At 43.1% G+C, this 13634-nt stretch overlaps 1 protein-coding gene across 3 annotated transcripts; it reads left to right on the plus strand.

Moving 5' to 3' along the window:
- Positions 1 to 516: 516 nt before the first annotated feature.
- Positions 517 to 6963, plus strand: LOC143892850 (uncharacterized). Of its 3 annotated transcripts, XM_077397758.1 has the most exons (3): positions 517 to 1207; positions 1424 to 1903; positions 5102 to 6963. In XM_077397758.1, the coding sequence occupies exon 3, from the start codon at positions 5228 to 5230 to the stop codon at positions 6767 to 6769; it is 1542 nt and encodes a 513-aa protein (XP_077253873.1). In that variant the 5' UTR covers positions 517 to 1207; positions 1424 to 1903; positions 5102 to 5227; the 3' UTR covers positions 6770 to 6963. The 3 variants fall into 3 exon arrangements, with proteins under 3 accessions (XP_077253873.1, XP_077253872.1, XP_077253874.1); XM_077397757.1 differs by having other exon boundaries at positions 517 to 1903; XM_077397759.1 differs by lacking the exon at positions 1424 to 1903.
- The last annotated feature ends 6671 nt before the right edge of the window (positions 6964 to 13634 follow it).

Genomic DNA, 13634 nt, shown 5'->3' on the forward strand with positions numbered 1-13634 from the left:
TAGAACCAAGCCTTCCATGTTATCAAGGCTTCATTAGATTTACAGCAACTAACTTTATCTCATAAAGCACGGTAAAATCTTCCTTTTTACTCTTAATTTTTATTAGGCCATGTTTGTGCAAGTTATCCCTTTACATTTCTATAAGACTTCAAGGGCATGTTTAACCCACCGAGGCGTCGGCTCTTTGGCATAAAGTCACGGGTTTGCTCCCTGTTGACGAGTGTTCGAATCCCACCCCCGACTTACCTGATACACGTGGTGAGTGGGTCATTGCGTGTATCCGTAGGGACTAGTCCTACTCCCGATGGGGGTGGGGACATCCTACATCATCAAAAAAAAAAAAAAGTTTAGATACGCAAAAAAAAATATTATGAAAAAAAACATTTTCCCATGAAAGAAAATTTCACTAGAAAAATTTCCCCGAAGAAAAAAGCTATAGCTTGGTGTAGACACCCACATTTTGCTTTACTTTAACCAACAATAACCTAATATATTGATCCGTAGAATTTCATTGGTAAAGTATGCATCCTCAAATTTTTTGAAAAAAACAAAATGATAAAGAGATGTACCTGGTGAGATGATTAGATCCGAAAAATTGAAAAATACCCTGATTGGTGAATTTAGTGTGTTAAATCCATGTGAGAACCCCCTCTATCATTGATTTATATGTTTTAGGTCATTAATATCTTGATCTGACATTACGGATCATCAATCGGGACAAAATAAGCTAGGGTCACTTCATAGCCCGGACCCTGATTCCATTCCGAGACCCGATTTCCGTAAATCGTTAGATCAATGGCAGATCTTGACCTGGGTCTAACCATCCAAAACCACCTAACCTCTCCTCTCATCCTAACCATCCAAACCTCACCTAACCTCACCTAACCTCTCCTCTCATCCTAACCATTCAAACCTCACCTAACCTCACCTAACCTTACCTAACCTCACCTAACCTCACCTAACCTCCTATCCCATTCTCCTATAAATACCCTCTCATCCCACCATCCAAGAGAAGAAGAAAAGGAACCCCTCTCTTAGAAAATTCATCCCTCTCCCTCATCTCTTCAAGGGTTCGGCCATCCTTGCCGGATCGGGTGATTTTATACGTTGGGTGATATATATCAAAAGCAGTCATTATCAAGCAAGGAATCATCTTCAAGGAATTAACATCAAAGAAAAATCAAACACAAAGTGGATTTTCAAAGAGGTAGGCATTTATTTCAATTCTATGTAGGGTCTGCTTTCATGCATATCTTTTACTTTAAAAGAAAAACCATGTTAGGAAGCATCTAGGATCAATCCTTAATCATATTCTTCTTGATGGTAGACTTTGAAGTTATACATGTTTCCCTCTTCTCTTAACCCATCTTATCTTCATTTTTATTTTTCCCTAATGGTTCACACCCTGGTTCCCCCTGGTTAGCCTCTGGTTAGACCCTGGTTGCACCCAGGTTCGTTGCTGGTTGCACCCAGGTTCGATGCTGGTTGCACCCTGGTTCCCTGCTGGTTCGCACCCTGGTTCCCCTGCTGGTTCGCACCCTGGTTCCCTACTAATTCGCACCCTGGTTCGCACCCTGGCCAGCCCCTGGTTGTACTCTGGTTCGCACCCTGGTTCACACCCTGGTTCCCCCTGGTTAGCCTCTGGTTAGACCCTGGTTGCACCCAGGTTCGCTGCTGGTTGCACCCAGGTTCCCCTGCTGGTTCGCACCCTGGTTCCCTGCTGGTTCGCACCCTGGTTCACACCCTGGTTCCCCCTGGTTAGCCTCTGGTTAGACCCTGGTTGCACCCAGGTTCGCTGCTGGTTGCACCCAGGTTCGATGCTGGTTGCACCCTGGTTCCCTTGCTGGTTCGCACCCTGGTTCCCTGCTGGTTCGCACCCTGGTGCACCCTGGTCCGCACCCTGGTTTGTACCCTGCTTCCTCCTGGTTAGACCATGGCTAGTCTCGGGTTTGCTCCTAACTTAGACCCGACTCACTAAACCCCATACCCATAAGCCTTAAACCCTATAACCATAGCCACACATCAACCCAAGCCATACCTTTGTCCACTCACTGAGGCACACCATTTATCCATAAATTTGGTTACATTAAATCTAACCCAGCCAGGCCACCTGCAGCTTAAGTCAAATCGCCCCAATACAATCCAACCAAGTGGGATCCCAACCCAGCTCAACTGAGTCAACTCTAGCCAACCTCCCTAGTCGAGTTGACCCAACTCTCTAGTCGAGTATGCTCAACCTCTTTAACTAATTGGACTCTCCCCTTAGTTGACTCAATCCAATTCCTTAATCAACCCATCCCAATGCAACCGAGTCGCATTCGACCAAGTTGCGGCCTTCCATGTCACAACCGAGTCATTCCCCTATTCTACTAATGCCCTTTTACACCTAATAGAACTTCCTCCCTTTTGCCTAACCAAGTCATATCCCAACACAATCTGAGTCGCATGTTTGAATCCATTTGGCCGAATCTCATAAGCCCGCCCATTTTGAATTCCCAAAATTCAAACCCTTGATGATTCCTGTATGCTCAATTCTTTGATGCAAATTCCCAATTCCAAAATCCCATTGCTAAATCAATGTTTCTGAATCTCAAGTCCAATGCTCAAATACAAACCCGATTCCTGATCCAAATACCAATCCTGTTTTCCAAAATCCAAGCAACCTCCCCAGCGGAACTACGTGTGGCTTGATCCCCATCGCGGGGTACGTAGGCAATTTGGCACTCCCAAGTTCAGTCGCACCTTTCTCTATCTTTCTCATTCCCTCACACTATTTCATCATCTCTTCCATCCCTTTTTTCACTAACCTCGAGAATTTAAATCGATTTGTCTTGTGTCTTTCAGAACCGTTGGATCACGGTTTCCGTCGTAAGGACCCTTAGAGCCCAATTTAGGAACACCGGTGTCGTGTCGTGTCCTAAGTTTTAGGGAGTCCTAGAGTTAGGAGTCCGGCCTCATCACGGACGCTTGCTATGTATAGCAACCGTGCCATAGGTCTAGTTACACTAGTCACCCAATCTTTCCCTAGGACAAGCCTAGTAAACTAGGATGTAAGGCAAACCTGCATTAGTCTAAGGGACCATTTGCATTTAGATGAGAATCATATAGCATCTTAGATGAAATCCTAAGATAATAAAATCTTCAACTTGAATTAAATAACTTCTCCTAAAACTGTTGAAACAGTCAATCCCGTCTAGGTCGGTGTCTTAGTTGAGTTAGGCATATGTAACTTAGCTTAGGTGCACCGAACTACGTCGACTCTGATCCCAGTGAGGCTTGGGTACGTAGGCAGCTTGGATGTCTGATGGCATACCACCCGCGAGTCGGCACCACAAACAAATTGTGGTGTTTTGTATATTAATTTTCTTGTAAATGCTTAATCAAATCACTTAGGACTTTCCATGAAATTAGAATTTTAGGAGAACTTTCACTTAGATTGAATCCAGACAAATTAATAAATCAAGATACACATTTAGGATTCACATTGAAATTAGATCATAGGATGCATGTCACTTAGTTCGCACATTAACATAGAGTTGAATGAGCCATTTAAAATAAATTTAAAAGAATTAGCTTTTGGAATCGAAGACCGATTATCGGGCAGGAATGGTGCATGTGGCGGATAACTCCCCATACCTTCCATTCTCGTAACCAGGTAGCGAGTCTAGATTTCTGGTTAATTACGGGTCCTAGATCCCACATCTAGGTGGCGACTCTGTCAGTCTCTTTCGTGTGGAATTCGGATTGCCTTAGTGATCCCAAGTTCACAGGAAAGATTAATTCAAATCAACATTAAAATGCACACGCCAATCGCGTGGGTACGAGAGACCAAGAGAGAGAGCGCGGCGGCTCGCGCCCCACCCCTCTCGCGGGATCAGGGTACCACAGTCTGGCGACTCTGCTGGGGATCACCTAACTTCATTAAAACTTCAAAAGATAATTCATTTGAATTTAATTTTAAATGGCTCATAAAAACTCTATACTTGTTAGATTAGTTTGTCTTGTTTTATTTTCTCATCACATTTTACTCAAACTTAATTTAACAAAACCTGAAGGCATCATAGATTGCGCAAACATATTGCACACACTTACATCACTTGCATCTAAACTCTTGCATCTCACGTGCACACACGTCCTATTTTAGGAACCCGGAGTGTTATCTAGCATGGTTGACTGGGATTTCATCACCTGGTGCCTCTGTGCTAGAGAAGCATTCCACCCTTAGCCTAGTACCTTTATGGTACGTAAACGGATCTCTTGTTCACGTACTGATACGCCGGACACTGGTACAGTATATCGAACAGGGATTCGCGCTAAGGGAACTCTTGGCCTTACCCCTAGATTAACCCACACATGCATGTAGTATACGAACACATGTGCATCACGTGTGTGAGCCTAGTTTAGGATATCCTACCCATTGGTGTCTAGATTAGGCCGTGGTCCATCTTCCAATGGTCACGATCGGTCCTTAGATACACGAACAAAGTCATAAGTCGAGATTCTCTCTCCACTCCGATAGATTAGGATTAGGGTTGATGCCTTCAGGTAACACTGATAAAATGTGAAAAAAAAAAAAAAAAAAAAAATTTCCCTTTGGGTTAGGATATAAATCCCATCATTTCCAAAGATCTCATAGGATTAGTCATTCATGATCTATCCGTTGAAAGCAATCCTATGCTATCTCATCTAATCTCTTGATCGTGCGTCTTTCATTCTTCTGCCATACGATTCGATCGTATCTTCATGCCATCCCCTAACTGGCAGGAGCACAATCTCACAATCTTTCGATTATGCAATCTCATGATCTGATCATGCCTGGTCCAGATGATCCAATCTTGCTTGTACTCTTAGTCTTTCTTACTCTAAGGACAACCTTCTTCGAGAATATTTTGCTAAGTCCTTCAGAGTTCACTCTCATGATCCATGAACTAGGGGCATTTCCTTATACGATTTTATTATCATTGTCATATCTTGGTCTTTTGGGATTCACTCTATTGTCCCAATTACTTGCTTAAATGAGTAATCTTTGTTTTAGTCATTGAGAATGAACACTCCATGAATGTCAAGCTCATATACCTCGTGTTCATTATTTCCATCACAGGAAGTTGGCACAATAGCTAACCCCACTGCTCCTTGGGTTCGGGTATCTTCACGATTGGAGAGGAATTCTGTCTCTCTACCATCCTCTCTGAGAACCCCAGCGTCTCCTTCTTTCTCATCCTCACCAATGGCAGATAACCAAGATGGCCTTCCACCTGCTGCAATTACCGATACTCTTACCTTAATTCTCCAGCAGCTTCAAGAACTCAAAGAAGAAAACCAAGTTATCAAGGCTCAGCTTTCTGAAAAGTTGGGACCATCGTTGTCCAAGGATAAAGGGCCTATGCACCAAGCAGCTACTTCAATAGCACCTGCCCATCCAGTGTTCATCAATATCCATGATAAAACCGAAGAAGATTTGGAAAAAGAGCAATATAGCGAGAATCGCAGTAGGCCTTCTCAGTTCATGGTTGATAAGTCTGTTATGGAGAAATTAGAGACTCTTACCAGGAAAGTTCAAGACATTCAGTTTCAAGACCAGGGTGGTTTCAATCCCAGTGATCTTACTCTATTTCCCGAAATCCGCCTTCCTGCCAATTTTCAAATGCCCGATTTCGACAAATATGATGGTGTGGGTTGTCCAATCACACATTTGCAAATGTTCACCATTATGTGTCAGCCTCAGGGCTTATCTCCTGAGCAAATGGCTCAATTGTTCCCAGTTTCCTTAACCAAGGTTGCTAGGAGATGGTTCATGGTCTTGGACAAGACTCGTTACAGGACATGGAAGGATATCGGCGAGCAATTCATCAGGCAGTTCAAATATGATGATGGGACAGAAATCACCAGAAAGGATTTAGAGAGAACAAAGCAAGACTCGAGGGAATCCTTTCTGATTTTTGTGAAAAGATGGAGGAGAGTAGCAGCTCAGATGATGGAGCGCCCGTCTGAGGAAGAACAGGTCCAGATAATCATGAAAAATATTTCCCCCAAACTCCAATATCACATGTCGTTGCAGTATTATCCGGACTTCAAACACTTTATCGTGGCAGGCACCCAAATAGAGGAGGCTATGGCTCAAGGTGTATTCAACCGAAGTAACCCGAATACCAGAGAATTCAGGAAGTCTCCATCAGCTGAAATTAATAACCTTTCCCGCTCCAATCCTCAGCCTTCCAAATCTCAGAACCCCATGGTGATGGACTATACCCAACCTGCTGTCGCACCTCGACCACAGGCCCAGACAAAATTTACCCCTCTCCCTCTTCCACCATCTGAGATACTCAAGGAGTGTCTAGCCTCAGGTCGCATAATCCTGCCCGACATTAGGGCTCTTCCCAATCCTTTACCAGCAAATTGGCGAACAGATCAACACTGCGAATACCATAGAAATTCCGGCCATCTCACTGATAATTGCATTGCCCTAAAATTCAGGATCCAGAGGTTGCTCGACAACAAAGATCTTGTGTTCGAGCCAAAACCTGATAACTCATTACCTGGTCATGCAAACCCTGCTGCTGCTGTTAATGCTATAACCATAGGGGACCCAAAATTTGATCCTCTCACTCTTATCTGTGCCTTAGAACCTACCTTTGAAACGTCTGGGTCGGAACCTTTTGAAGAAGAGGAAGATGCAGACAGTGGAGATGTTCTAGTAGCTGCTATCCCGATACGAGCCAGCCTTCGCCGAGCCTTCAACGCCAAACAGTTGCAGCAGTTAAAGTTTTAGTCACTTACTATTTTATGTTGAGTCAGTCATCATGGTCAGTATAATTATTGAGTCCGGTCTTACAGTTCAAGGTCAATGCCTAGTCCAGGCAAGTTATCTTCTGTTTCTCTTTAGAGTTGTGAATCCTGAGCATGTTCAGGATAGGTCGTCAAATGTAATAGCTTTTCTTTAAATAAAAATTTCAGTTCCAAATCCTTAATGTAATTCACTTGTGTCTGTTTCTTAAGTATGCTTCTGATCTTAAAGTAAGACTCCCTCCTCAAATGCGAACAAAATTGACGAAACTCCACTTGAGTCAGCAATTACTTGAACAAGAGGAGGAGCGCCAATCCCAACCTTTCAAAGATGAAATTGAAATGATAAACATTGGCACTGAAACTTTGATTCAGTGAATGCCGATTGAAAATACATTACCCTCTGAAGAGTGTGAAGAATTGATAAAATTATTTCAAGAATAAGAAGATTGTCTAGAAAAGCTACAACCGATACCAGGGGCAAGACATGGATGGAAAGCTCAAAGAAAATGAAGAAAGTGAGAAGATATATGCTATACAAGGGGCATAGAGTGGAAACAACTTTCATATTTTCAATCAATGACCTTGGTTCTCAAATTCATAACATAAAGCCAACAAATTCAAGATAAGAAGTTCAAGAGCAAGCATTGAAAAGTGATCATCAGATATCAAGAGTACGAATCCATAGATGGAGGATGTCAAAGAACAAGTTTCGCTCTATGAAAGTCTAAAGCACGCTTTAGAATCTTGGAAAAAGAAGATCCATTATCTCTTACCTGGAAATGCCGTCAAACTCCGTGAAAAAAAAAAAAACAACAAAAAAAGAAAAAGAAAAAAAGAAAAAAATAATCACTACCAGACGGACTCTAGTAACCCAGATCGATTCCCAATCTGAACATCGAAAGGCCTCCTTTGGCCGATTAAATCCCAAAATCAGAACCCAATGTCAAAAGAATACCGGTTTGCAAACCCTTCGAGCCTGAATAAAATTTTCTTGAAAACCCATCAAACCAGGGGCATTTCCCCGAACTACGCGAGACCTGATCCCTATACTGGGGTACGTAGGCAACTCGGTTGAACCGAGTTCGGTCGATTCAAAAAGGAAAAGAAATTCAATCCTTTCAAAAAAAAAAAAGAGAGGGACAAGTTCCAAAAGAAGAGAAGTTAATTGTTCCAGAAAGAAAAGAAAAAAGGAAAAAAAAATCAAACAATTTATCTTCAAACTAGGGGCATTCGCCCTGAACTACACACGACCTGATTCCTACCTTGGGATATGTAGGCGACATGTTCACAGGTTCGGTCGAAATCTTTGTTGAGCCTTAAGCCATTCTTTGAAAAGCCCTATCCTACCTATAAAAGTCCTTCTGGTGTTCAGAACTAATGAGCTAGGTCCTGAGATACAATAAAAAAATGAAATGATGATGAATAAGAAAAATAACGGAGTTTGAAGATCTGCTAGACTGAAAACCTGAAAGGGCGGTCTAGGCAAAATTTAAGATCATTCCCCTGCTAAGTTGAAAACCCGAAAGGGCGGCTTAGGCAAAAGCTAAGGGGATAGCCTGCTGGATCGAAAACCTAGAAAGGTGGTTCAGGCAAAAGTTAGGGCTAGCGCGGTCCGCCAAGTTAAAAACCCTGAAGAGGTGACTTGGTCACGGTAAGAGAATCAGTATAAGAAGGCAACAGCCGGTATCAAGACTGAAGATCAACTGAAGTTCAAGCAAATTCAAGTGATATCCTCAAAACTGGGGGCATTGAAGCTAAGCAATCTTAGGGGTCGTAATTAAATTCTTGAGGCATTACTGTTTCGAGGAAGAAGTCCAGTGTTTACGATTTCAAAAAAAAAAAAAAATAAATTCCTTGAAATGATAGATTTACCAAATAAAACGTTAACTAAGTCAGAAGCATCACTGTGTTTGTCAGTATAGTCAGTCAATCTTTGTTATTCTAAGTTCACTCCTTCAGGGCTGCTCAATCCTTTGAGTAGTGCCTTTCATCTAAGTTTTCTCTTTAGAAAGAGTCAATCGTCGTTCCTATGTCCAAATGATGTAACTGTCTTGGTGAAGGAGGCCCGGCCTAGGCAGCTCCCTGCAATTATACCTGAAAGGGTTCAAGAATCTAGTCAAACAGCTACATTTCAAAGAAGATCAACTCAGAAGAGTTCAGAAGTAGAAACATCAGAAAGCCCAGCTTCCGTAAAAAGATCATACCTCAGGAAGGCACCTTAAGCTTGGAAGAGCCCCAGATGCAATGGTGGTTGAGCCAATTTCTCAGAAAGATGAACCATTAAAATTCGGAATCTCCTTCCAGTTTGTTAAACACTATCCTGGTCAAGAAATGTTTATCTAAACACCTGTCAAGAGGCAAATCCCACTTTTCCATGATTATATCCAAGAGAGCCATTGTTCTAAATTACCAATCTCAAATGTCTTGTTCAAGGTTTCAGTTATCAAAATCCCCAGAAGACAAGACCAACAGTCTCATTGAGAAAAATCTTGTTGAAGTTTCATAAAAGTGTTCCTAATCCATTCTTGTTACTAATGGTTCTTCGTTCATAAGGTTGGTCGTCTCATCATTCGTCAAAGTCTTGGTTTCCAATATCTTTACTGGGCACGATCTATAATGTCCCCGATTTCATTGAGTTCAAAAAAAAAAAAAAAAACAAAAAAAAAAAAAAAAATCCAAAATTCATCAAATCCATTTCTACGTCAAATTCAAATTCATGAAAACCTCTAAATTCTTCGAGCCCGTTTGTGAACGGTGCCTCTTTTCTCGAGGCCATTTGTGAATGGTCTCGTCTTCCCCTTGAGCCCGTTTGCGGACGGTACATCATTTCCCAAAAATAAAAAATTCATCAAATCCAATCCCCGATTCAAACAAATCCAATCTTACGTCAAATTCAAGTTCATGAAAAATCTCATGTCCTCTTTGAGCCCTTTTGTGAAAGGTGCCTCATTTCTTGAGTCCATTTGTGAATGATCTCGTCTTCTCCTTGAACCCGTTTGTGAACGGTGTCTCATTCTCTGAGTCCATTTGTGAATGCTCTCATGTCCTCTTTGAGCCCGTTTGTGAACGGTGACTCTGTTCTCAAGGCCATTTGTGAATGGTCTCATCTTCTCCTTGAGCCCGTTTGCGGACGGTACCTCATTTTCCAAAAATAAAAAAATTTATCAAATCCAAATCCTTAATTAAAAAAAAAATAAAAAATCCAATCCTACGTCAAATTCAAGTTCATAAAAAATCTCTAAATTCTTCGAGCCCGTTTGTGAACAGGGTCTCATTTCTCGAGTCCATTTGTGAATGGTCTCGTCTTCTCCTTGAACCCGTTTGTGAACGATGTCTCATTCTCTGAGTCCATTTGTGAATGGTCTCATCTTCTCCTTGAGCCCGTTTGTGAACGGTGCCTCATTTTCTGAGTCCATTTGTGAATGGTCTCGTGTCCTCTTTGAGCCCGTTTGTGAACGGTGCCTCATTTCTCGAGTCCATTTGTGAATGGTTTTGTCTTATCCTTGAGCCCGTTTGTGAATGGTGCCTCTTTTCTCGAATCCATTTGTGAATGGTATTGTCCTCCTTGAACCCGTTTGTGAACGGTGCCTCATTTCTCGAGTCCATTTGTGAATGGTCTTGTCTTCTCCTTGAGCCCGTTTGTGAACGGTGCCTCTTTTCTCGAGTCCATTTGTGAATGGTCTCGTCTTCTCCTTGAGCCCGTTTGTGAACGGTGCCTCATTTTTTTGAGTCCATTTGTGAATGGTCTCGTCTTCTCCTTGAACCCGTTTGTGAACGGTGTCTCATTCTCTGAGTCCATTTGTGAATGGTCTCATCTTCTCCTTGAGCCCGTTTGTGAACGGTGCCTCATTTCTCGAGTCCATTTGTGAATGGTCTTGTCTTCTCCTTGAGCCCGTTTGTGAACGGTGCCTCTTTTCTCGAGTCCATTTGTGAATGGTCTCGTCTTCTCCTTGAGCCCGTTTGTGAACGGTGCCTCATTTTTTTGAGTCCATTTGTGAATGGTCTCGTCTTCTCCTTGAACCCGTTTGTGAACGGTGTCTCATTCTCTGAGTCCATTTGTGAATGGTCTCATCTTCTCCTTGAGCCCGTTTGTGAATGGTGCCTCATTTCTCGAGTCCATTTGTGAATAATCTTGTCTTATCCTTGAGCCCGTTTGTGAATGGTGCCTCTTTTCTCGAATCCATTTGTGAATCGTATCGTCCTCCTTGAGCCCGTTTGTGAACGGTGCCTCATTTCTCGAGTCCATTTGTGAATGGTCTTGTCTTCTCCTTGAGCCCGTTTGTGAACGGTGCCTCTTTTCTCGAATCCATTTGTGAATGGTATCGTCCTCCTTGAGCCCGTTTGTGATCGGTGCCTCATTTCTCGAGTCCATTTGTGAATGGTCTTGTCTTCTCCTTGAGCCCGTTTGTGAACGGTGCCTCTTTTCTCGAGTCCATTTGTGAATGGTTTTCTATCCTCCTTGAGGCCGTTTGTGAACGGTGCCTCATTGTCCAAGTCCATTTGGGAATGCTTCTTATCCTCGTTGAACTCGCTTGTGAGCGGCGTCTCATCTCCTTCTAAAAACTGTTTGAGAACGATCTTTGTCCTTTCCCTTCAGAATCCATTCGAAAATGATATCTCATTCTCTAAATTGCCCGTTTGTGAACGGCGCCGCATCGAGTTTTTTTATTCTAGGATTTCATCTAGGGTCTTGCATTATAGTAGGTTGCATTATGTCTAGGGAGTCATTTGTCGATTAAAGCTACGCAAAATGGTTCTGTCATTTTGACTTTGGTATTCGATGACTACGTCGTCTCTACCAAAGAGGGGCATCTGTAGACACCCACATTTTGCTTTACTTTAACCAACAATAACCTAATATATTGATCCGTAGAATTTCATTGGTAAAGTATGCATCCTCAAATTTTTTGAAAAAAACAAAATGATAAAGAGATGTACCTGGTGAGATGATTAGATCCGAAAAATTGAAAAATACCCTGATTGGTGAATTTAGTGTGTTAAATCCATGTGAGAACCCCCTCTATCATTGATTTATATGTTTTAGGTCATTAATATCTTGATCTGACATTACGGATCATCAATCGGGACAAAATAAGCTAGGGTCACTTCATAGCCCGGACCCTGATTCCATTCCGAGACCCGATTTCCGTAAATCGTTAGATCAATGGCAGATCTTGACCTGGGTCTAACCATCCAAAACCACCTAACCTCTCCTCTCATCCTAACCATCCAAACCTCACCTAACCTCACCTAACCTCTCCTCTCATCCTAACCATTCAAACCTCACCTAACCTCACCTAACCTCACCTAACCTTACCTAACCTCACCTAACCTCACCTAACCTCCTATCCCATTCTCCTATAAATACCCTCTCATCCCACCATCCAAGAGAAGAAGAAAAGGAACCCCTCTCTTAGAAAATTCATCCCTCTCCCTCATCTCTTCAAGGGTTCGGCCATCCTTGCCGGATCGGGTGATTTTATACGTTGGGTGATATATATCAAAAGCAGTCATTATCAAGCAAGGAATCATCTTCAAGGAATTAACATCAAAGAAAAATCAAACACAAAGTGGATTTTCAAAGAGGTAGGCATTTATTTCAATTCTATGTAGGGTCTGCTTTCATGCATATCTTTTACTTTAAAAGAAAAACCATGTTAGGAAGCATCTAGGATCAATCCTTAATCATATTCTTCTTGATGGTAGACTTTGAAGTTATACATGTTTCCCTCTTCTCTTAACCCATCTTATCTTCATTTTTATTTTTCCCTAATGGTTCACACCCTGGTTCCCCCTGGTTAGCCTCTGGTTAGACCCTGGTTGCACCCAGGTTCGTTGCTGGTTGCACCCAGGTTCGATGCTGGTTGCACCCTGGTTCCCTGCTGGTTCGCACCCTGGTTCCCCTGCTGGTTCGCACCCTGGTTCCCTACTAATTCGCACCCTGGTTCGCACCCTGGCCAGCCCCTGGTTGTACTCTGGTTCGCACCCTGGTTCACACCCTGGTTCCCCCTGGTTAGCCTCTGGTTAGACCCTGGTTGCACCCAGGTTCGCTGCTGGTTGCACCCAGGTTCCCCTGCTGGTTCGCACCCTGGTTCCCTGCTGGTTCGCACCCTGGTTCACACCCTGGTTCCCCCTGGTTAGCCTCTGGTTAGACCCTGGTTGCACCCAGGTTCGCTGCTGGTTGCACCCAGGTTCGATGCTGGTTGCACCCTGGTTCCCTTGCTGGTTCGCACCCTGGTTCCCTGCTGGTTCGCACCCTGGTGCACCCTGGTCCGCACCCTGGTTTGTACCCTGCTTCCTCCTGGTTAGACCATGGCTAGTCTCGGGTTTGCTCCTAACTTAGACCCGACTCACTAAACCCCATACCCATAAGCCTTAAACCCTATAACCATAGCCACACATCAACCCAAGCCATACCTTTGTCCACTCACTGAGGCACACCATTTATCCATAAATTTGGTTACATTAAATCTAACCCAGCCAGGCCACCTGCAGCTTAAGTCAAATCGCCCCAATACAATCCAACCAAGTGGGATCCCAACCCAGCTCAACTGAGTCAACTCTAGCCAACCTCCCTAGTCGAGTTGACCCAACTCTCTAGTCGAGTATGCTCAACCTCTTTAACTAATTGGACTCTCCCCTTAGTTGACTCAATCCAATTCCTTAATCAACCCATCCCAATGCAACCGAGTCGCATTCGACCAAGTTGCGGCCTTCCATGTCACAACCGAGTCATTCCCCTATTCTACTAATGCCCTTTTACACCTAATAGAACTTCCTCCCTTTTGCCTAACCAAGTCATATCCCAACACAATCTGAGTCGCATGTTTGAATCCATTTGGCCGAAT

This window comes from Tasmannia lanceolata, unplaced genomic scaffold (assembly GCF_043159265.1).
Source record: "Tasmannia lanceolata isolate RefF3 unplaced genomic scaffold, GAP_Taslan_0.1 ptg000015l, whole genome shotgun sequence".
Classification (NCBI taxonomy): domain Eukaryota; kingdom Viridiplantae; phylum Streptophyta; class Magnoliopsida; order Canellales; family Winteraceae; genus Tasmannia; species Tasmannia lanceolata.

Bases quoted from the DNA above. Each gene is read 5' to 3' on its own strand.
- LOC143892850 (XM_077397757.1), top strand. From the start codon at position 5,228: ATGGCAGATAACCAAGATGGCCTTCCACCTGCTGCAATTACCGATACT.